This window comes from Sciurus carolinensis, chromosome 2, assembly GCF_902686445.1.
Source record: "Sciurus carolinensis chromosome 2, mSciCar1.2, whole genome shotgun sequence".
NCBI lineage: Eukaryota > Metazoa > Chordata > Mammalia > Rodentia > Sciuridae > Sciurus > Sciurus carolinensis.
The window spans coordinates 3,298,908-3,323,019 of NC_062214.1; the positions used below are offsets into that span (position 1 = coordinate 3,298,908).

General features: G+C 57.7%; 1 protein-coding gene across 4 annotated transcripts in view; it reads right to left on the minus strand.

Annotated features, from left to right (window-relative positions):
* Phactr3 (phosphatase and actin regulator 3) overlaps positions 1–24,112 on the minus strand; it is a 212,130-nt gene that overhangs the window by 11,663 nt on the left and 176,355 nt on the right. For all 4 annotated transcript variants that reach the window (XM_047540363.1, XM_047540364.1, XM_047540365.1 and 1 more), the window contains exon 8: positions 19,247–19,400. In XM_047540363.1, coding sequence (XP_047396319.1) covers positions 19,247–19,400 — 154 coding nt within the window. The remainder of the gene's footprint in view (positions 1–19,246; positions 19,401–24,112) is intronic.

Consider the following 24,112-nt stretch of genomic DNA (forward strand, 5'->3'; position numbering starts at 1 on the left):
GAGACACTGTGGAGACCATAGGAGATTGCAGGGGCCTGGGGCTGGAAACCCACCGCACTGGTCAGCCCCACCTCTTTACCCGCGCCCACCCACCAGCCTGCCACACCAGAACAAACAGCCACTCAGCACCTTGGCCAAGGCCTGGAGTTGGCCAAGGCCTGGAGTTGGCCAAGTCTGCGTCCCAGCACCTGCCCTGACTGCAGTGGCCCTGGGCAAGCCACAGACCTTTGAATGACAAGCGTTGGGAGGGTGTGGGATTCCTCCTTTCCAGGGGTCCCGTGCATGGGAAATGAGGTGATGGACAAGGAAAATTTCTCCTGGGGCGGGATCCCTGGTGACTGCAGAGTGACGGGCCCCAAGGCTTTTGCTGTGACCACTGGTATCATTATTAGGTTATCAAGAAGTGCCTGGAATTGGATGGAGGCATTTAAAAAATACCAGCATATCTTTCCCAATTCCAGATACAAATATCTGCAAAGAAAAACATCAGTTCAGCATCACTGGAAGACCTGAGTTTAGGCCTTCAGAGCTTGGGTCCTCGGCTGGCTGGATCCACCACATGGCTGAGCCTCTGCAGAATAGGAACAGCAAGAGAGTCTGCCACCTGCCAGGTCGGAATGACAGGGACCTGACACTTGCTGATCCATCTGCGTGGCCCCAACCTGGCTGTTGAAGGGCTAGAGGCTCCTTGGTAACTGCAGGGGTTCCTGGGGCTACAATCAGAACCAAAACTGGTTCCCAAAGCAGAGAGGGTTGAGGCTACAGGGGACTGGGGACACCAGCTGTTAGGGACAGGGTAAGAGGCCAGACCAACCGGGACAGATGGAAGGGCTGAGGCCTGGGTAGCAGCTTCCCAGCAGAAGACGAGGTCCGGGCAGGGGCACACGGACCCCTGGCTGACCCTCAGAGGCCCCTTGGGCCAGGGTGGATGTGGACATTCTGTGGGCAGAGCCAGGGTCCAGGAGAAGGAAGGTCAGGCTGAATGAGGACCTCCTCCTCTGAGGTGCTGGAGCGGTGAGAAGGCGAAGCCACCCGTGGACGGCAGGTGAGCAGCAGCACCGCGGATGGGAGCCGGCCAGTTCCTTCCCCTGCACGCTCAGGAGGGTCACGCTGGTCCCTGGCTTGGGGAGCAAGGAGCGCCCAGAGGCGCGGGGAGAAACAGCTGGGAGCAGAGGAGGCCAAGGGCCTGGAGCAGGACCCGCGGGATCCCCGGGGCTCCCTCCCGCACTGCGGAGCCTCCAGTGCAGCTGCCCGGCGCCGGGGAAGCCGCGGTCTATTTCTGGCTCTCCACGCGGAGCTGAGCGCCAAGAAAGGAAAGGCGGGGACAGAGCCGCTCCGCCCACGTGCACCTGGAGAAGGCGGCGAGGCTGCGGGGCTGGGCCGGCGGGAAGGGGACCCAAACGGCAGTTAGAGGGCAGGCACCCATGGGTGTGCTGCGGTGTGGCTGTCACCGTGGGGCCCCAGGAGCTGTGGGGACAGGATGCGAGCCCCACGGGGGCGTGCTGGGTCCATCTGCGCACTTGCCCCATGTTGTGGTCACCTACAGACCTGACCTGAGTGGTTAACCAAAGAAGAGAGGCACCGGGAGGAAGGAAGGGGAGGGGGAAGCGAGGGGGAGGGGGAAGGGAGGGGAGGGGAGGGGAGGGGGAAGCGAGGGGGAGGGGGAGGGGGAGGAGCAGCCCAGACTGCAGTCGGCTCTGCCTGGGGTGGGTTCTGCAGGGAAACAGCACCGCTGTGCCTCCTTCCTCAGTCTGCAGGAGGGGTAGGGTTTGCATTCCCTCTGCATGGGCACTGAGGGCCACCACACTGGCCCAGCCTTTGCACTGAAGTCCCAGCTTTGCCACTGGTCAGTGGGTTACTCTAGGCCACCGCCCTCCCCACAAACCGACAGGGTGCTGCGGGGTTCCAAGACGTCAAACACAGCTGGAGCTGGCACAGGAACAGGTGGCATCCTTAGTTCATCGTTACTGTCCTCCAGCCAGCAGTGCAGAGGCTGGCCTCTTCACTTCAGTAACCAGCTGGAGCCCCCAACATGCTAGCAGCCTCTTCAGTCCTGCGTCCCCAAGAAGGGCTGCTCCCTGGGACTCACACCCTGCTCCCTCAGACACCATTCCCCATCAGATGCACACGTGGGAGAAGCGGCCCACAGAGTCCACCTGAACGGGCCTCCTGTGCGCTCCTCCTGTGCTTCTAGCTGGACAGAGCTCCCTCTCACTCCCTACCAGTAACTGGCCCCTGCAGAGGGTCTGCTGAGCTCCGCCTCCTCCCTCTGAGCAGTTCCCCCGAGGGGACCCTGGAGGCCAGTCCCCAACACAGGGGAAGGGGAGCAGCAGGTTGCAAAGGGCCAGAGGAAACACATATAGGCTCATGGGTGGAGGGATGTCCTTGTCCCCTTCTTTTTACAAGTGTCATTATTAATGCATATTTTAAACAAAAAGGTCATGCAATAATTAGGTTGCTTCTGCCCCAGGCGCATCAGCCTTGTCTGCTGGCCACAGTTCCTGAAACCCTCACGCCTCAGGTTTCCAATTCTGTAAGTATTTCAATGAAATTGACACAGCTGCTTTGAAAGAGGTTGGAAATCATGATCTAGAGCTCATATATATTACTACTACTATAGAATAATTACTATAATTGTTATATAATTACATGTTCTATAGTACATTTAAGTGTTGATAAGTGTTATAGTAAAACATTATATTACTATTATATAACAATATTATGTACTATTTTTAAGTTTTATAGGTATTCTATTAACATTAATACATTATTCTATATCACTATGATTGTAATGTGCTATATTTAATGCATTATAATTATACTCCTTTATGTGCTATATTTAAGTTTTTATATGAACACTACTAATACATTAAAATTATGTTACTGTTAGGTATTTATATTATATGCTATATTTAAGATTTTATAGGTAGTCTGTTAACACTGACACATTATAAGTTTGCTACTATTACATAATCAGAGGCTGTAGTTTTTATATGTGTCCCACATTTGGGAGGATGGGACAAATTGTGTGCCTTCAGACAGGACAGATCAAGATCAGGCTGCCCACCGCAGGGTGCAGATGTCAGAACACGCCCCAGGCCCTGGCCTGTGAGTGCAGGGCTGGGTCCAGGCTGCCGTCCAGCACAGCCTGGGGCGTGGTGGCCCCTCAAGATGTCAGTCCAGGTTTCCACCAGCCTGGCCCTGGGCTGCCTCCACTCTCTTTGCAGAGAGGCCTCAGTAAGGTCCGGCCTTCCCTCAGCCTGGTTTTGCAGCTTGGGGACGAGGAACCCCACTTGCTCCAGAGAGGTGGCTGTGAACATTTAGTGTCCAGTTCGTGCCCCTCTGGGTGGTCAGTTGGACACTGTTGTTCAGGGCTCTGACTTTTCCTCCCCAGACAACCCCAGGGAGACGGCTGCCACACAGGGCCTCTCCTCCAATCAGCTAGATCAGGGCACCCGCCAGGGCTCAGCAAGACACAGGGACCAGGACCCAAGAGTTGTGCAAAGGAGGAGGGGCCATGATGGGGCCAGATGGGCGGGTGGCAGGTAGAGCCGAGCTGCTGGATGAGGTGGGGCTTGCGCTGCTGCGGAGCTCACAGGAGGAGGGGGCTGGACCACCACCAACGGGCACCTCCCCTAGTCACACTGATCACAAGGCTTCCCCACAGCCTGGGAACCCTGATTCTGCGACTCGTCACTGACCACCACTTGCCTGCCAAGTGGGAAACTGAGTCAGGGGAATGCTGAACTCCAGGCCCTCCCTCCCCACAGGCACACCTCACCACGCCGCGTTCGCCGACTCCTCGGGGGGCTCCAGGAGGGGACCACTAGTGTGCACCATCTAGAGGAGGGAAACCAAGGCGCAGAGAAAGCGGGGGTCACAGTGCACAGATGCTGGAGAGCGGAGCTCAGATCTTCTGTGCCCAAGACCAAGTGCCAGCCTACCAAGAAGCCCGGCTTCTCAGCGCCTCTGGTGCTGGTCCCACTGACAAGCCGAGTCGCCTTGCGAGAAAAACAAGAACCTCCAAACCAAGGCTGCAGGACAACCACAGTGCCAGGATCGCAGCCGTGGAAGGACACTCTGCAAGAATGCTGCTGGGAAACGGGCCCCAGGTAGAAGAAAGAGACGAGACCCCTGCCTTGCCATGCGCCAGTCAAAATGGACTCAATAACTGAATGTAAAACCCCAAACTATAAAAACCACTAGAAGAAAACATGGAGGAAGCTCGCTGTGACACTGATCTGGACAAAGATTTTTTGGACAAGAATGGGAAAACAGGCAGCAGAAGACCCAGGTCCTGTCAGGCTACGAAGCTCACATGGCAAACGCCATCAGCGCAAAGACAACCTGGAAGGGGCAAATATTTGCATATTCCTCTTCCAGAAAAAGGATTACTATCCCCGCACATAAGGAACTCAAAAGCCCGACAGTGAGAAGCCTAAGCAATCCAATTAAAAACGGGCAGATCGTCTGAATAGGCATTCACAAAAAGTGACAATGCCCGGGGCCGGTGGGATGTGGAGAAAGGGGCCCCTCGCGTGGCTGTGGGGAAGCACATTAGCGCGGCCGGTGTGGAAAGGGGCGTGGAGGCGCCTCCGAGGAACAGCAGAACCACCACAGACGGGGGGGGGGGGGGGGGGGGGGTGCCACTCTGGGTAAGCCCAACGTGAGGGAAGTCAGTGCAGTGCGGGGGCACCTGCAGCCCATGTGGACTGCGGCACAACTGTCACCTGGCAAGACGGGACAGCTGGGGCGGCCAGCGGTGAGCAGACAGAGAACGTGGCCCACACGTGGGAACATCCTTCAGCCAGAACAAAGAATTCCTGTCACTTGTGGCAACAAGAGGGATCTGGAGGTTGCCACGCTCAGTGCAAAAACCAGACTCAGAAAGACAAGCACCATGTGGTCTCACTCACATGGAAGCAGAATGTCTGAGACACCCGAGCTCAGAGAGCCACCGTGGAACCGCGGTCACGGGCGAGGTGAGGCTACTTACTGGGCTGGAAGTCTCAGCCAGACAGGAGGAACACAGGGGGCGGCGGTGGTCTGCAACAGACGGGTCAGTGTATGTACTGCCATGCTGTCTTCGCGGAGAAAGGACAAACGTTTGTGTGATGGACAAACCCAAGTCTCCTGAGTCGACTGATATATAGAACATCTCACTGAACCCATGACAATATACAGTTACTGTCTGTCAATAAAACAAGAGTCCCAGGAATTTGCAAAAGGAAAAAATCGGGGATTGTGGGCAAAGAGGACTTGGTATTCCCTGTTTGTGTTTCATATTGCCTGTATTATTGATAGCAAGCACACTTTGCCTATGTAGGTAAGGATAAAAAGAGTAGAGTTACTTTAGATTAGGGAGAGGGCGTGACGGGAGGGGAAGGCGTAGCGGGTAGGAGGGATAGTGCAGTGAGACGGACATTATGACCTCAAGTGCATATGACTGCATGACCCATGTGATCCTGCAACATATGCAATCAGAAAAAGGAGATTCCATTCCATTTATGTGTGATTTATCAAAATGCATGAATGCATTCTACTGTGATGGACAACTAATTTTAAAAATTTTTAAAAAAATAGAATCTTCCTGGACAGGAAAAGGAGCCAGGAGCACTGGCTGGGCATCCTGTGCACACCCAGGCCTCCACCGATAGCTCCTCCTCCTGCAGAGCACAGCTGAGTCTGGCTGCCGGCCTCAGACCGTGGCTCTGCCACTCCACTGAGCCCGGAGGAGCCCTCGACTTCTCCGGACTCCACCTTCCCTCCTTACCCTGGGGTGTCTGGGGGACCTGGGGAGCCCAGGTGGAGCCTGGTGCCTGGAAGTCCTGGCGTAGCTCCTCTGCATCACAGCACGGTCCCTGCCACGTCCATCTCCTGCCTGTTCCTCCTACCAGCCTGGCCCAGCCACACCCTCTGCCACGATGGCTTCCCCGGGTCAGCGTGTTCACATTTCTAATTCGCCAACACCTCGCCTCCCAGCGCCTCCGCCACCTTCTGCGTCTCCGGGATGGCGTGCCCACACGCCCTGGGAATGGCCTGTTGCTCCTGAGCCTGGGACTAGGCAGTTACAGAGGCCAAGACTACGTGTTGGCACAGGCCACTCCAGAACCTCAGTCCTGGCCCCGCCACGTGTGAGCTGCAGGGTGTGGGGAACCTACTCCTGACCTTCGATTCTCTCCAAGGAGCGGGTGCATCCTATCCATGTCTCAGGATGCTATGAGGATTTTAAGGAAACAACTGGAAACCCCACCCAGCAGTAGCAGGCCCTTGGTGACATCATGGATTGTCCTGGGCACATGACACTCAGGTGCCTGCTGCTCCCCACAAGAAGGCCACAGCAGCAGGTCACAGGCAACTTCAAGAGGCAGCGGGAACAGAGCTCTCTGGGTGGCAGTTCCAGCTCCGTGCCGCCTGCCCCAGGGACTGCGGATTCTCCCCAGGGAGTGCTCCCAGAGGGCCCGCGGAGGTGAACTCAGGTCGCAGTCAGCTACGTGTGGAGAGGGGAACGAGGAGCCACCCTCCCACACAAGGCAGATGCCTTCTAGAGACGGCGCAGCTGGGGAACGGGGCCGCACCCACAGGATGCCACGGCTATTTGGGGAGGCTCCTTCCTGGGACCACGGAGCCTGCCCCACAGCCAGCCTCAAGTCACAGGACACCAGGGTGGCCCAGCACTGCAGTCTCTACCAACAGGCCACCCGCCGTGCCCACCCTTACGGCTGATCCTGACCATCCCTGGTGCTGATGTGAGAGGAAGCAGATGCCAAGTGTGTGGACCAGGCAGCTCAGAGCCTGCAGAGCAGGTCAGGAGGAGTCCTCTCCAGAGGCCACCCATGAGATGAGGCCCAGATGACAAGAGGAACAGGCCCGCCCAAGAAGACCAGGCCCAGAAGCCAGGCAGAGGGCCAGCTGGCTTCAGGCACTAAAGGAATGGAGATTGTCCACACGGGCATGGGCAGCGTCCCTGTTCTCATGATCCTCCTTCAAGTAAGTCTCAGCCCTCACCCAGGGCTCGCCTGAGAGGCTGCCTGCAGCCTCACCCTGGCAGTCCTAGCCTCCTGGACCCCGGGGCGTGGCTCCAGCACCTCCCTGCACACCCACCAGCCTCTTCGCTCACCACTGTCCAGCCCTGCTCAGAGGCTGTCTCTGGCCACCGTCCAGGCTCCTGAGCAGCATTTGGTTCTACTTGCTTTTACACCCCAGGCATCCACAGTCCCCTGGGTTCCACCTGTGTCCCTGGGTCTAGGCCACCAGTGTCTCACCTGGGGAGCTGTGACAGCCTCTGAGGGTCCATGGCCTCCACTCTGCCCCTTCTTGTCCAGCCCACACAGCAGGCTGACCTTCCTAAAACCCCAGAGTGAGCTGGAACTCTGGTTCCCGCTGTCCTCAGGATACTGGCCAAGACCCCCCGGAGGCCTGTGAGCTGACATCCAACCCTCCAGCTTCACCTCCTCTCCGTGTCCATGGTGTAGACAGCGCCCAGTGCTGGCCCCACACCAGACCCTCAGCAGAGACGCCGCCCCAGCTCAGGGTCCCCAGCCCCACACCCTCCTCATAGCACGGGTTCTGCCGCAGACCCCAATTCCAGCCCACCCCACACGTAATTTTAAAGTATCAACGTGTGCTCTGTGACACAGTGGAAGACAGAATCGGTCCCACAGCACGCAGACGTGACCGCGTCAGGTGACAGGCGGACACTCCACAGCTCAGACCCACACACCACCACGCCATGCCAGCTGCACACAGGTCCCAGAGGCACCGTCCCAGGGCCAGCTCTTCCTGAATTGGGGACAACTGTGGAGACAGTCTGGACAAAGCAGGCATGCTCCTGTGTCCCCACGCTGCCCTCCAGGAGCACACCCTCTGGGGTGACACTCCCTTGTCACCCAGTGTGCTCATCCAGAGGCCCACGGCTTGTGGCTCTGGGACTGACTGATGGCCGCGGGTCTGTGTGAGTGAGGGACATCTGGAGGTACTGGAGTGGATGCGTCCCTGCTTAGGAAGTGCCCCTTGGCTACAGGACACCTGACCTCCTGGGACCACCCCGAAATCCAAGAGAAGTTCTAGTCCTTATGACAGTTTGCAAAGCCACCCCTGTATCCACAAGGTCCTGGACAGTGACTGGCACCAGGGTCCCCACCCTCCCATCCTTCACTGGCTGGGCATGGCTGGTCCCTTCTGCACCTGCGGGCAGCAGTGGCGACGCCCCTCTGGAGGTTAGGTGAGGAATGGGGGACGTGTGCCGGTGCACCGAGGGCTACATTGTCCATTACAGCCACTCTTTCCCTTTTGCCAGCCAGGCATGGTCACCCACTTTGGGCAGAGAGGAGTGACTACAGGCTGTCCTGCCCACGCACAGGTGAACTACCTGGCACCAGGAGCACCTGGGGCCAGGAGGTCTTGCCAGATGTCCCCAGGACCCAGGTTGAGGTGACAAGAATGTTTCCACTCACCCATCAGTGCCAACTGGCCATCACCTGCTCCCAAACCTCTCAATGGTTCCCAGGACCCCGGAGTGGCACCCAACCATCTCACCCTGAGCACACCCCCTTCCACTCTGCTTCCAGGTGCCAAAGATGGTGGAATGGTTTATGTCTCTGGAGGAAGCGGGCCTGAAGGGGCACTCGGGCCAGCCTCCTCTGGGCCTGTCAGAGGGGCAGAGGCAGCACCTGGAGCCGGAGCGCACGGCAGGGGTGGGGGACTCTGGAGAAAGACAGGACACTGACCTGCGTATGGAGGGGCACTCTCTCCTTCCCACAGCCAAGTAACAAATCGCTCTGTGACACCCGGCCTGCAAAATGCTGGTTTGAAAGGACGCGGTTCGTGGAAGATAGAGAACAGGCGTGTGAGAACGAGCAGGCGCGAGGTGCAGGAGAGGAGAGACCGAGCGTGAGGGCGAGACCACGTGGGCCACACGGGAACCCCGAGTGGCACAGGAGCCGGGGTGAGGGCCAGGGTCTGAGAGCCCTGCCCAACCCCACCCTGGCTCTGCTGCCCCTCCCCACCGTGTTCTCTCTGTCCGGCCGCCGGGCTGTCAGCTCAGAAAACAGTCTGAGTTGGATCTTTGAAACAAATTCATTTCCCACGTTTCTGCATCTGGAAGTCCAAGACCAAGGTGTCCAGCAAGGGCCCGTTCCTCATGGAGGTCACCTTCTCCCTGTGTCCTCACATGCGGGAGGGGCCAGGGTCCCCCGGGGGCCTCTCTCCTGGGGGCCCTAATTCCACAAAGTGAGTCACCCCCTCTCTGAGGCCCCACTTGCCACACCAGCACAGTGGGGTCAGGCATCACATGAATTTGGGGGCACAGACACCTGGGTATTCACCGGGAGCTGCAGTGGTGGTCATCGTGGCTGTGATTCAGGCCCAGGGTCAATGACTTTAAGGAAAGGAGCTTGTCTCAGACACCCTGGCCGGGCCTCACCCAGGCACGCAAAGGCCTTAAAGTCAGAGGCAGCTCCTTGACAGACATTCCACCTGCAGACGCCGCCGTGGTGGCGTCCCGGAGGCCAGCCTGTGCTCAGGCCCCACCAGGCCCCACCTGGTCTCTCCTCCACCAGCTGAGCAGGAACGCCTATCAGCAATTGTCCCCCAATTTTTTTGTACCAACTCTGCTGCTAACTGTACTTAGGTCATTAAATAAGGGCCTGTGAACATTGATGAAAGGATCTAATGGGGATGTAGAAAGTCATTTCTGTGACAGCCAGGTGGAAGGCTTTGGAGTCTGAAGTCATGTTGCTAAGAAATGGCCCTGGACTGAGCTGCAGCTGCGTGCAGTGGGGATTCTGCACTCAGTGCTTCCTCCGGGTGTCCCTGTCCTCACTGCTCTCCCCAGAGGTGACACCAGGAACTGTGCGAGGTGCACCGAGCTTGTTCAGAGCACGACAGAGCCCTGATCAGTGGGCCCAACGCCGGCAACGTGGTGTGGCTCAGCACGAAACGGGACGCAGCTCGTGAGGGCTTCTGAGCAGCGTTCGGGGGGGACCAGCGAGGTCTGAGCATGGCAGGGAGGGCTCCCCCCGCCTCCCTCAGGGCCCGGGATGCGGAATAAAGGGTCTGCTGCCGGCGACAGGCTCGGGCCCTGCAGGGGCCAATGGATAGGAGTGTGCATGCTGACCAGTGTTGTGGACGTCACTGCCTGTGCGCAGTACCATCTGAGCAGGGACCGGGCACAGCGAGTCCCCTGCTCAAAGTTTTAAAATTAGAACATGCCGGATGCTTCCCACTGCTGCTCCCTGGCTGAGCTCCTTCACACAGAAGAGGCCTCAGTACCGGCCGGGTGCTGGCGCTGGCTCCTCCTCTGCTCTCAGGCCTGGGACATGTCCTGCCTGGGGGCTTTGCGCTGGTCTCCCATGGCCAGTCCCACTGCACCCCTCAATCCTGCCAGCAGCCCGGGAGCCCACTCTTCCCTGGCTTCTTCCACTGGGCCACCTCTCCTGGCTCCCACCTTCCCTCCTCTGCAGTCAGAGCCATGCTGAGCCCTGGAGGACATAAGGCCACAGCAGAGAGAAAGGAAAATGCCGCTTAAAACTGTCCTTGATTTTCAGGAAGACGGACACCACTGCTACTTAGGCGGGTGGCCCTCCCCGGCCCACAGGACCTGCAAGGACTTGGGGGACCAGGTTGCTTTAGGAACCACTGCCACTTAATGGATGGGTCCTTTCCCACCCACTTTCCAGCTGTCCACTCCAAAACCAGCAGTGTCCCTGAGGACCCGAGGGGTCTCCTTATCCAAAATGCGCTTCTGAACATGTTGGTTTTACAGCAAGTGGCAAATGGAGTCACTGCTTACACAGAGCTGAAGAACCACTCCTGAAGGATCACCGTGACCCGGGGGAGCTGCGCTCTTCCTGAACTGTCTGCTGCCCCCGGATATGTGGTCATCCCCTTGCCCAGCTGTCCGTCCACCCACCTAGCCACCCATCTGTCCACTCACCTGAGCACACAACCACGCCCAGCCGTCCATCTCTGAGCGCCCCACGCCCCACCACCCATGCCTTCACCCATCTTCCCAGTCACATAACCATCTCTACCCACCGCCACCCTTTCATTCAGTGGCCATTAGCTGAGAGCCTCTTTGTAGCAGGCTGAGAATGGACATGGGAGAAGGAAGGTCCACCCTTGAAGGAGGGTCTCCCGCCGACACGGAGAGTCCTACAACCAGGTCTGGTTTGAGCACTGAGGAAAACGATGAGGAGCTGATCCAGCTCACAATCACGTCCTCGCTCGGCTGCTACCATTGTGAGCCTCTGTGGCCCGGTGGGCACAGTGGAGATGGTGAGGCCGTCACTTAAGAAGTCAACGCCGGAGCCTCCACCAAGTCTGCCCAGAGAAGGGGCCGCTCCTGGCATCCTAGGCGACGTCGGCCACTCCATACGCAAGCTCCCGTGAGTCTTGAACCCTGCCTGCAAGTTGGGGGCCACCATGAACCAGCACCCCGCAGAGCTCAGTCTCACCCTTCGCTACCACGGCTGCACCTCTGCTACACGCCCCGCGGGAGCTTCTGCCCAAGAGGCATCTTGGTTATGGCGACGCTCACCCTTCTCCTCCCTCACTTTGTCTGAGAATCCCTCAGACACCATCCCCCTGGCGACCTCTGCGTCTGCACACACGGGGAAGCCGAGGCCACCCTGAGGGCCCCTGTGCACTGCGGCTTGTGTCGGGAGGAACTGAGCTTCCTCTCTGAAGGCCGTGCCGTCACTGGAGCCTTCCGCAGCTGCGGGCGCTGACGCTGGCTAGGAACGGGGGAGCTCTGCCCACTCCCTGCGCTCCGAGGGATGTGGTGCCCCATCGCCTCCTGTCTGATCCACGCAGAAGCCCTTGGCTCCTGATGCCAAACCTGAAACCCCAAATTATTCAGGAAGTCCTCCGCCAAGAGCCCTGCAGGCTCTCAGAACAAAGAAAATTGGATGTTGAGTCCCGTCGTCTCCCTTGAATTGTGTTTTAGAAGGAAGCTCAGTGCCACCAGTTTACGGGAGCCAGACAGGCCTCTCACCCTGGTCCCACGGAAGCCTGTTCTGGTCCCTGCTGGTCAATGAAGACAGCCACCCCTCACTCTCCATTGTAAAAGCGACACGAAACCAGAGGGGAGACAGCAAAGTGTGGACGCACCAATGATAAAAGGAAACACAGGCCAAACGGGACACCAGCGTGGCGCCCTGACCTCTGACCCCCCCAGGACTGTGGTGGACCAGCCCCAACCATGGGCAGCTCCCGCCAGTTCTCCAGGCTCCTTCCCCAAGCTCCCTGCACCAAGCAGAGAACAGCCTCCAACCAGCAAAGGCCGGGGGTCCCAGAGACGGCCCCCCTCACCTTCCTGTGCCCCTCCCCCACACAGGGCACCACCCCCCAGGTTGGCGTCCCCTCAGCCCCCACTGGGCTCCTGCTCTGCCTCCTCTGCCGCCCAGCCCCCCGCAGCGAGAGGGCCCCGGGCCCTCGGGGAGTCAACAGCAGCTCAAGGGCACCAACTCAAGGCTGCTGGGCCTTGCAGCCCCTCTGGCCTCTGTGCATTGCCCTCTGCCTCAGCCTGACCCTGAACCTTCAGAGCAGCAACAGAAACGGGTGACCTCTGGGCTTTGGAGGCTGCTCTCTGCCTGGTGGGCCCACACCATTCATGAACCAGAAGCAGGCTCCTCTCTCTGATGCCCACCCACCTACCTCCTGCGGCCTCAACCTCCCCTCCTGGGCCTCCACTTCTGCAGTTGTGGCAATTCTGCTGCAGGCAGACAAACGGTGTACTTACGCATCTGTGAGCAAGTCTGCCCATCTCTGCACCCCACGCCTACCACCTGCACATCCCACGAACTCCAATTTCTGCATCTGGAGGTGTGCTCCCCAGGAGATGACCACCTCGGCGCAGGCCGGCCGCAGCTCCTGCATCTCAAGCTTCTCTGGAGTCTGACTGACAGCGCCTCCTCCGGTCACAGCTCCCGAGCATTCGCCATGGGCAGAAGGTACGATCAGAGCAGTTTCAGGGCGACAGAGAAGCTGCTGCAGGACCTCGAGGCGGCCTCTCTCCAGTGCAGAGTTCCGGGGCTGCCGGGGCCATGGGTGAGGACTCAGCATGGCAGGAGGGCACGATGTCAGCCTCCTCTTAAAACACCTTCCACGTGGGCCTTAGCCAGCGCCATTCGCTTTCCAAACTTGGATGCAAGATCATGGCCGAAGCCACCGCATGGAGCAGCACCCCGTGACCAAGCCCTGGTGCTGGGTGCTCTTCAGCTCCTTGTCCTGGTTTATATACTAACGTGATGTGTGAGGCCATACCACGCCATCCCGTGGTTTGGGCTTGTAGTGACCAGTGGGTGGTTTCCGCAGGACGCTGCTCCCTCCTGCTGGACCCGGACCCGGACCCTGTGCTGCAGCCTCCGCCGGCCCATGTGCTGGGCCCACTGCACACTTGCTCCTCACTTGTACTGAATCCACCGCATTCTTCTTTCTTAACACTTCTGGAAATGTAGTCACATAAGTAATCTGTAAAAATTCAAACCCTGTCATGTGAAAATCATCGCTGCTGCCTTAAGTGGACGTGAAGATCCCGAGGCAAACAGTCTATCAGCATGGAGGGGACAGCAGATCCGGGCTTCTGCCTGCCCCCAGGCACCCCGCCCCTGCCCAAAGTGGACACGCGCACAGCTGTATCGGTAGGGAAACTTCCTGACGTGGTGCGAGGTGACAGAATCTCACGCATGCTGGGAAGGCCTCCATTTAAAAAAAAATAGTACTTTCCCTTAAAGGTTTATAGTTAAAATCTAGTAACGTATTGGATACTAGGTCCAGAAACATACTCCTTCATAAGGTGAAATGAAGAGTGGGGAAACTGAGGCAAGGGCATAAGACACAAGGTCGGTTGGACACACCCTCCTTGTGGCTCAGTACTTTTGCCACAGGTAGCAGCACACTTCACTCTGAGCCTCCAGGTGGCCAGAGCAAAAAGGGAAACCATCAGTTACATACTCTGCTTTCTCCTGTGCTATCTACCAACAGGTCAGCTATAAAGCAAAGCATGGATTAACTTTGATACTAAAGTTTCAAAGAATAGTCTTCCTAGGGGCCCGAGGAAGAAGTCACAGTGTAGCCTAAGGTGGCAGTGTTGCTTGGGGGAAAGAAGCCCTGTTAAAATAGATTGCCGCCCAGCAGATCCGCAGCAGGCCTGGGAATCTGCCTTCGACAGAGCTCCCCCATGATGCGGAGGCACAGCGGGGAGGGACCTGGGGTGGATCCATGGCCAGTTGTCTGCACAGCTGTTTCCCTGCTGTGTGATCATGGGCAGGTGACTGACTGTGCTGAGTTCTCCTCATCCAAACCATGGGACCACCGGCAGCACTGGCCCCGGGAGCTCTCACGAGCCTTCGAGGTAACAGGACAGGCAGAGGCGCCAAGTAGGACTCGGGTGTGTGGAGACCGGGACTGGATGTGAGCAATGGCCCCGCCCACCCCTGGCCTTGCCGCCTGCTTTGGTGGTGCCACAGGCCTGGATCGCAGTCCCCTAGGAGAGCTGGGCTCACCCCTCTCTGTGGGTCCTCGTGGGTCTCTGTGGGTCAGCATCGCAGAGCTCCAGCACTTTGAAAGGACTGATTTTTGGGGGATAATTAAAAGAAACGATTTCTTCCCCATGCTAAGCCCAGGAAAGCGGGATTTCTATATTTCTGAAGCTCTGTGTCCACAGATCTGAGAAATGGCACTACACCCAGGTCTTCTCTGCGATGTCCACAGAAAAAAATGTTTCCACCCTGATGCTCTGGGGCCAGCCTTCCACAGGAAGCTGGCCAGTCGCCGTCCCATGACTATGAGCATCAGGCATCCCCTAGAACTTCAGATTTCAACAGGAGTGTTGTGGGAGATGGCAACAGCGGGGTGGGGATGGAGGCCAGGGGGAGGGGATGGAGGCCACAGGTGAGGATGGAGGCCAGGGGGAGGGGATGGAGGCCACAGGTGAGGATGGAGGCCAGGGGGAGGGGATGGAGGCCATGGGGCAGGAATGGAGACTGTGGTGGGGGATGGCCGCCGTGGGACAGGGGATGGAGGCCGGGGCTCCCCAGCACACACATTCCTTCCCTGGGACCTGTGTGCCCCTGCAGGCCCGAGCATAGCGGCCGTTTCAGATGCAGCAGAACAGAACGTCCTGAGGGAGCTGGGGGAGGAGTTGACGGCGCTGTGACCCCGCCAAGTGCTAACCCCGAAGGCTGCCACGGAGCCGCAGTCAGCTTCAAGCAGCTCCAAGCACAGGCCTCCCCGCGGGGCATTAATGAAGGCCTGCACCTGAGACCCGGCGTGTGGCTGGTGGCCTGAACACCCCAGTCAAAGCCAGTCCAACAGAAGACCCTTCAAAACACCGGCTGAGATGACCGAAGCCGAGCAGCACCTTCCCGCCCAGGGCCTGGCCCCACTGTGCCTGCCCCTTCGAGCCTCTGGCCTCTGGCTGAGGCTTGTAAGGTGGAGATGATGGGAAGTCCTGAACTCGGGTCCTTTGAGGGCGACTTAACAGGCAGGAGTGACTGACAGCTTGTGGCCGCCTCCCCATTGCTGGTTTCCCATGGAAGCAGGTGGCACCAGGTGTGTGGTTTTGGGACACGCCTGCTGTGTGGGGCCCAGCTGCGGGTCCCCAGCACTCTGCCCCTTCACTGACACATCCCGAAGGTGAGCTGAGCGGCCATGCAGAAAAGGGTTTGGTCGAGACCCTCGTCCCCACAAAGGTGACCCAGCTTTGCTGTGATCCCCAGACTAAGCACACGGGGCATGTTGTGGGGTGGGAGTGGCAGAGAACCCTGAGCAGTGGGGCTTAACACTGAGGGTCTGGAAATGTAGAATCAGAACCAACAAAATGCCAAGTGTTCGTTGGGGAGCGGTGGATGGCATGTTGCCATGACAACCAGAGGCTGAATTATTCAGCAGGAGATGGTGGAAGAATCTCTGAAGGGTGGCAGAAGACAAAGGGACCCAATTAGCCCATCCCCACAGGGACACCAGCAGCTACTGGGCGGCCACCACAGACCTCTGGAGGTCATTTCTCAATGGCTGTTTCCTGTGTCTACTTGGGATGCTTTTCAATTTTTAAACATGGAGACAAATATCCAGGGGGCTACTACATTCTAGTCCAAGGTTTAAAATTGGTCAGTGGTCCAAAGAGTCATGGGACGATCTCGTGCCAGGGTCTATGTTTTTGGTACTTGTCAGATGAGAGGCTGGAACGGTTTGGATCTACAGTGTCCCCCAAGGCTCACGGGTTGAAGGCTTGGTCCCCAGTGCATCCAGGATCAGCAGTGGGGTCTTGGGAAACGGTCAGACTGTGAGGTCTCTAACTCGTCGGAGGATCAAACCATTGGAGGGGTTAGTACTTCCTTAGCTGGATGGACTATTGGGAACAGGACATATTTGGAGGATTAGGTCCCTGGCGACCTTCCGTCGAGGGTTTGTTCTCCCCAGTCCCTCCCTCCCTCTGCTCTGCAGCTGCCATGAAGCTGGGCAGCTTCCGCCATGTGCTCGGCCGTGAGATGTTCCTGCCGGAAAGCCAGCTGGTCAGCGTCCGGATCTCAGGAACAGCAGCCAACACACACCTCCCGCCTCTAAAGTATTCTTGTCAGGCCTTGGTCACGGCTATGCAAAGGGCCTTGCAGGTGACCCCGGGCAGCCCGGCCTTGCCGGCGGCCCTGTGCATTGTGGCTAGGTGGCCACCCCAGCTTCTCCCTGCCCCGGCACTGCCTTGCGACTATGGTAGCATTTTTCACCTCACTGCTATCATCATTTATGCGTCGTTTTCACTGAAGTCAAGTCCCTTAGTATTTTGGTGCAAAAGCATCTTCCAGTGGCACCGTTGGAAGGCCAGGCAAGCAGTGGGAGGGGTACAGACCTGAGCCCGGGAGGGCCTTTCCCACAGGCCAAGTGACAGGAGCACCGATGTGCCAGGCGTCAGCCCGCATGGCCCACAGCCTGCCGCCTGACGGCGTGGATGGCGTTCTTGACGCCTGGCCATGCCCGCCCTTCCACATCCTCTGGCTGCAGTGACACCATGGCTGAATCCAGGAGGTGCGACAAGCCATGGCCATAAGGCTGAGAGAATCCGCTACCTGGTCCTTCACAGGAAAGTCCATCCGCTCCCGAAGCACAGGATCTGACAACCTTAAAATCCAAGCCATCTGCACATCCAGGAAAAGCACTGAGTAATGAAAATGGTTCCTGACTGACAGCTCAGCTCACCATGTCTCAGCTCAAGGTGCTCGGCGAGGCCACCACTCAGCAGAGACTGTACGTCAGGTTCTGCTGTCCCTGGGCTAGTGAGCTGTGCTCACGCCGGACGGCAGGGCGGCCCTGGTCAGCTGCGGCCAGCAGGGGAACAGCTCCTGTCCAGCGCCATGTGCCAAGCTGCCTGCTCTGCAGGCCAGGGGTGCTGATGCATTTCCATCTCACCCTGTCGTATCTGGATGTGACCTCAGCATAGGTCGAGGGACCTCTGCAAGCCACACATGGGGAGGAGGACCGTATGCCTGAGCAACCGGGCCAGATGAGCAGCACAGCCCTGCTGACCGTGAGCTGCTGAATTGACTCGAGAACTTCAGGCCCAGATCAGGAGTAGGAGAAGCAACAGGCTCACTAGGGTCCAGACCAGGCCCAAGGCCAAGGCCAGGCTCACAGGACTACTACCGTGGGGCAGAAAGGAGCCGGCTGCTGCTGGCCTCCCATGACCCTGGGGCGGGAAACTGTGCGCCAACTTCCAATGGCGATGTGGCAAAGCCGGGGACGGGCACAGCAGGCTGGCGTGATTCCCCTCCAGGCGGAGCCCGAGAGCCACCAGGCGCTGACGTGTCATGGTGGACTGGACAGCCTCACTCCACGGGCACCTTGACCGGGTCTGGGCTCCAGGGCGCCACCACCATGTGGCTTAGGGGCAGAAGAGGGGCTGGAGGCAGCCCCAGGTCTCCATGGCCGCAGCAGCAGCAGCACCGGGTGCGCCAGGCACCGCGAGACATCAGGCTCTCTCCTCAGGACCTGCTGCACCTTCACAGTGGCTCAGAGTGCCAGCTCCCACCGCATGGTGGGCCTGGTGCACTCGCGAAGGTTCCCCGCACGTCAGCATGGGCCAGGGTCTCTGGGCTTCCAGAGCCCACCTATTCCGCCCCCCGCAGCTACAGCAAGCCTGGGCCACACGAGCAGCCCCCTCTGCAGGGAGCCAGGCAGCTGGCATCGCCCTGTGTGTGGCTGAGAACACCGAGGCCAGAGAAGCACTGGGCTCCAGGAGCAGACGTGGAGCCACGGTCGGAGCAGCTCCGACGGCCCGACTCCCTGCTGCGGGGCCAGCTCAGGGGCTCAAGGGGAACCGGTGGGCTGGGGAGTCCAGGCCCGTTTGCCCAAGTCCAGCACCGTGGGCGCAGGCTGGCACTGGTGGGGAAGAGGGAGGGAGAGGAGGGTGCCGCACACTGGGCTGCAGCAGGCTCCCTGGGTGCCTCCTTGGCCTAGAGACACGAGGCACCTGGGGCTGCCATTGGGCCCAGTTTTCCTCTGAGAGCTGGGTGGTGCCCACTTGGCCACTCTGGGCTGGGACATGGAGCGAGCTTGGGGGGCCTGGCCCCAGTGGCTCTGCACAGGGAAGGCAACCTCGAGGCACCGGCTCTTGAAAGCCCAGCTTCCACAGTCCACCCTACCTGCTGGCCACCTGGGCCGCCAGAACATTCAACCACCAGGACGCAGCAGCCTCGCTGCCCTTCCCCTTAACAGTCATCTCCCGGGGAGCTGGGGGGCACCAGAGGTCCTCATTCGTGGCTCTGGGCCACAGACTGACCCTGTGTACAGACGCTCCTCCAAAATGTGTGTGTGTGTGTGTGTGTGTGTGTGTGTGTGTGCACGTGAGTTCAACTTTTCTTGGAAAACTTAGATGCTCTGGCAACATCAGATCCACATTCTCATAGGAAAACAGTGGGAGGTGAATGGGAGCTGTCCCCCATCCTGAGTCCACACAGGGCATGTCCTGGCCAGTCCCTCCTGAGTGTGACGCTCATTTCACGCATCTCCTTCTGCTCCTACTGACCAGCCGTCCACCACAGGAGTGCCTTCCCCTGCAGGGGCTTTGCAAACTCTGGAATGATTGTATGGCCATGGGGAAGGAGCAGAGGCCAGGAGGGCTGCTCAGCCTCCTGGGAGGTGTGAGGACCTGCCGCAGACCCAGCCTAGCGCCACGGGGAGGCGGGATTTCAGAGGGGTGCAGACCTGGAGGCCGACGCAGCCTCTATGCTGTCCGCACACGGCCACTTACTTGGAGAGTTTCATTTCAATCTGCTGCCGAATTTCCTGCCTTTCCTCATCAGTCCTCCTGGGGAAAATGTTCCTGTCTTCCAGCTCCTGCTTGCTTGGCCGGTTCCTCAGCTTCACAGCCAGCAGCTCCTTCTTGCATTTCCTGGGCAGCGTTCCTAAGAGACCCATGGGGGACAGGGAGACAAGGGGAACAAAGAGATCAGTCTTAGAGCAGTGCTTGTGGAACAGGCCGGCAGGAGGACGGGGTCCGGAGCAGAGGGAGGGGCTGAGCTGGGAGGACCCCGTGTGCCTGCCCACACAGCCTTCCAGGGTAACGGGGGGCAGTACAGGGGCTGATGCCACCGTGCCAGGTCACTAGCCCTCACCAGGCCACATGCTCCGCAGCTGGGGAGCTCACACCAGGCTTGCAGGGACAGCCCTGGTTGATACCTGCACACCCACTTTTCCTTTAGAAAATGTCTGAGTTCGGGCTGTAAGTCACACAGTGACTCTCCAGGCAGCCGTGTCGCGTCCCCAGTGAGGCACTGGCCTCCTGCCTGCCTGCCTACCGCCCCTGGCCACACGGCCTCTCACTCCTAGCAGGTCTCCCACCCTCTGCTACCCCAGCTCCCCCGGGCCGTCCAGGGTTGTCCTCCTCCAGAGCAGTGTGCTGTGGCTGGCACCTCCGTCCCCCTCGCCCCGCCTGCCTTCTCCTTCCTCGACTGACGCCTTCCTTGCTGGCTAGTTCGGCCTCTGTCTCTTCCACTGGACTTTGAATTCAGTGACAGTCCACTTTCCCGGCACCTGGAAGGGCACAGGGAGCTGGACCACCATGCAATGCCACAGAGGGGACAAGTGTCTGGCTGGCAGGGTCTGCCAGGTTGAGCTGGCTCTTGGGGTTACACATGTCCTGAACCAGCAGAGGAAGCGGGAGCGTGAGGAGGGTCTTTGTTGACAGAGGGTTAAGCTTGCAGCGTCAGGAAGGGCACAGCTCTGGTCCTGCGCCAGGAAAGCCTGGGGTCCACTTCTGAGCTCTGGGCGACGGAGCCCCACCTGCCCTGGCTGTGCACATGCTGACCCCGTGAGGTGACTCAAGCCAATGCCTGAGGCCGGCTGCAGTTCTACAGTGGTGGCTCCACAGCTCCCGAGGGCCAGGATCTGAATCTGGGACTGAGCCACTGTCCAGCGTGACCACATCACCGAGGGAGGCAAACTGCATTGGTTAAGAAAAAGGCTCCACAAAGGAAGTCAGCTCTCACTCTGGGCGATGGGTCAAAGCCAGACAGCAGTCCTCGACTCCACGGGGTGAGACCCTGGGACAGAGTAGGTGCGAAAGGTGGAGCCGAGCCCAGGCCTGTGTCCAGAGTCGGCGTGCTTGTCGTCCGCCTTCGAGAGAAAGAGAAACAGGATGACTGAACATCGATGAACCAGCACAAGGGCGGTTCCATGGTTCACAAATGGCCGCAGTCCTTGCTCAAAGTCATGAGGAGTCTGGAGGAGTCACGACGTGTTCCAGCTGGGCCTTACTGCGTGCGATGGAGGCAACTGGAAGCTGCGATGACAATCGTGGATTTAGTGAGGCTCCGAGGTCTTGGGACGAGTCCCTCACGGGTGCTGAGGGTCCAGTACATGGCAAGAGGGGACAGCCGCTTTCTAGGAACCACAGCGTGCCGAGCTGTAGCCTATACTGAATGTGGTTTCACCTTTTTAGCTTCTGATAGAGCAAGTCTGAAAGGCTACTGCAAATGTCCCAGGACTGTTGTCACAAACTCTCCTCTGTATTTGTTCCTAACGAGGACAAGAACCTTTGCTGGGGATGCCTAGAGGCGAGTGAGGATACACCCCCAGGAGCCCTCTGTGCCACGGCCAGCATTCCCACCCACTGGCCATGGGACTATGACAGGGCACACAGTAGGGCCACAACAAGACCTTCTGCACCATCCTCACAAGGAACCTGAAGTCCACCAGGTGATCACCAAGAAGTTACTAGGTTTTACTACTTAAAAGTCAAAAACAGAGATTTCCAGAAAAATAGTTCACAATAAGGACTTTTTGTGACTTTGACCCTTCTACCCAACCTCCTGGAAGGAGCATGCACTCACAGGGCATGGTGTCTAACCAGGAGCAAGAAGGGGCAGCTGAGAAATGGCCAGACCCTCTCCCTGGTGCTCCCTAATGCACCCTTTCTTCTCCCTGTCCCAAGACCCAGAAATCCCACCCCCAGGAGCCGGCTTCCCAAAACAAACAGGACAAGTGCACAGAAAGCACATACAAGGATGCTTGGCACAGCCTTCTTCATGAAAGGAAGAGTTAAACACAGCCTAAACGTCCACAAGAGGCACCTGCTAAGTCATGGTACATCTGCTCCACCTGAATGTGGTGCTCCTGTGGAGACGGTGGTGTGAGTGTTACTGAGGGCAAGAAAAGCCCAAGGTAGCCCAAGGAAAGCAACTTGCGAAGAATGAGCTGCCTTCTACCTGACGGTGTGTACGTGTGTGTGTCCAGTTCTGCAGACATATGCTATTTTATTACAGATTGGCTGAGGAGAGCCAGGGATTAGTCGTTTGACTTCTAGATTTTGATTTTCTATAATTTAATTTTGTGAGTAAACAGTTTCCTTATGTAATTTCTTATAAAGAAAGAATGTTAGTGATGTCAGCAAAATGAGGGAATTCTCCACATGAAAGCAACCACTACCACTTTTACACAAAAATTGTCAGGATCGACATTTTTAAATCTTTGGAAATTGATCAAAGGGTCACAGCTAATAGATATGGAATAAAGAAAAAATCCCCAAGATAATGTGGCCTGGGAAAAGGAGTGAACAAGAAGACCACACCCTGACAGCCTTCCTCTCCCAGGCAGAGGTTTCCAGGTGCCCTGCAAGTGGGGAAGGGTGCTTTATCACCCTAAAGTCACCGTCTCTAGGAGGCCATAGTCTCCTTCAAAGTAAATCCTCTCCACAGACCCCAACCCAGAAAAAGTTCAAATTCCTGAGTGTCCAAGGAAACTGATATGTTCACAGACCACCCCTCAAAATTACTTCTACAAACCCTTTCTTTGTTCAGTGGCTCATTTTCCACCAGGAAAGCGGGTCCACTGGCCATTTCATCCCTGCACCCGCTGTCCTGGTGTGAAACTCTGTTCCTGAATAAACCGCTGAGATGATTCGTGAGGTCTGCGTCTGTCCAGGTCTTTCTGTGCTAACAGTTGGTTCCCTGACCAGCAATCCAGAGCAAGGTAGCATTCCCTACTTCCCCACAGCCCACTGCCTTCGCCCGCAGTCACTGGAGAGTGACCCTGACCTGTGGGCATCTCTAAGGTCCTCTGAAAGCTGGGAGGACCCCCAGCCCCCGCTCACAGGAGCTACAGCTGAATCTCCAAACTGTGTTCCCCACCCCGTTGAACATGGGCCTCTCGCACCCTTTGCGTCCACTTTGTGTGGGAGACATTTGGTGCGAGAGATGGAGGGCCCAAGACAACCGAGTCCAGCTGGCCAGGGCAGCTCTGTGGCGCCGTACGAAGGTCTTGGGTCTGAAATCTAACTCCTGCAGCCCTCAGGGGTACCGGGTGTCAACCGCCGTGTGGGAGAAGCTTGGTGCGTGAGACAGGAAGCTCAATACAGCTGAAAGCATCCAGCTGGGTGACTCCCTCGTGTTGCTCGAAGGCTTCGAGTCCGAGACCTGACTCCAGCAGCCCTCAGGGTACCGGACATCAACCACCTACCGAACTGCTGTGGCTTTATGTCACCTGAATGTAAAGGGACTTACATCACACCCTTGTTGGCATTAGAGGAGGACTTCTTCCACTCCCTCCCCAGTCTCCCCTTCCCTTGCGCACCCAGCAAACCTCACGAATCAGGGACCAACTTGCCGTTTTGCTTCTACATCCGCCACCGGCTTTCTCATCTCTTCAGAGAGGTAAGACCCCATTCACTAACTGGGACCCTGTCCCTCACTCATTTCCTCTCTGCTGGACAGCAATGCCCCCTTAGGCTAATCAGGACCCTGTCCCTGACCCCTGGGATTGAGGGAAAGATGTTGCCCCAGTACCTCGTGGTACTGACTGGCACATTAGTGGCACAAAGACTGCAGAGAATGCTTTGCTCTTCCTTGGCACCTTCTTGTCCAACCTCTCCAAAGACAGGAACTACCCAATCCATTCCCAGAGACACCCTCTTGGGCTGTCTCTCCACCAATTTTAAAACCCTTTATTCCCATACTGATCTTGAAATTAAATGCCTCATTAGGCTCAGGACTCAAATCTGGCCACAGTACAAATTGGACCGCCAGCATACGTGGTCCAAATATGGAACTCTCGATAAAGAAATTCTACAAGCTTTAGAAAAATACTTAACCCGAAATGGCAAGTACCTGGAACTCCCGTACCTCCAGACCTTTATTCTCCATGCAGACCCCTCCCTACTTCAACCTTGTACTACTTTGCAGTTACTAGCTGCAAATTTACACTCCCCTTCCTCATTCACAGCCCTGGGGTAGCCCTCCCTACCCATCCCAGGGCCCCATGGCCTCCCCTGAGGCCTCCCCCTCCCCAAGCCCCGTAACTCCCCCATAAGGTCCTCTCCGAGCCCTACAGCTCCCCCATCAGACTCCCCTTCACAAACTCCACACTCTGCCTTCCCTTTGCCATCCCCTCTCCATACACAGTCAAAAAACGCTCTCAGCAAGGCATATGTTCCCTCTCAGGGAAGTGACAGGCGCTGAAGGGGACTTCTCCATGACAGATATGTCCCAAAAAGAAAACAAATCAGGCTTACTTTCTGAAAACCCTGCCAAATATAGGAACGCATTTCCTGTCTGACTCAGGCACATCCTCTCACTGAGGCAGACGTGCAATACAAGTTAACTTCCACCCTAACCAACGATGA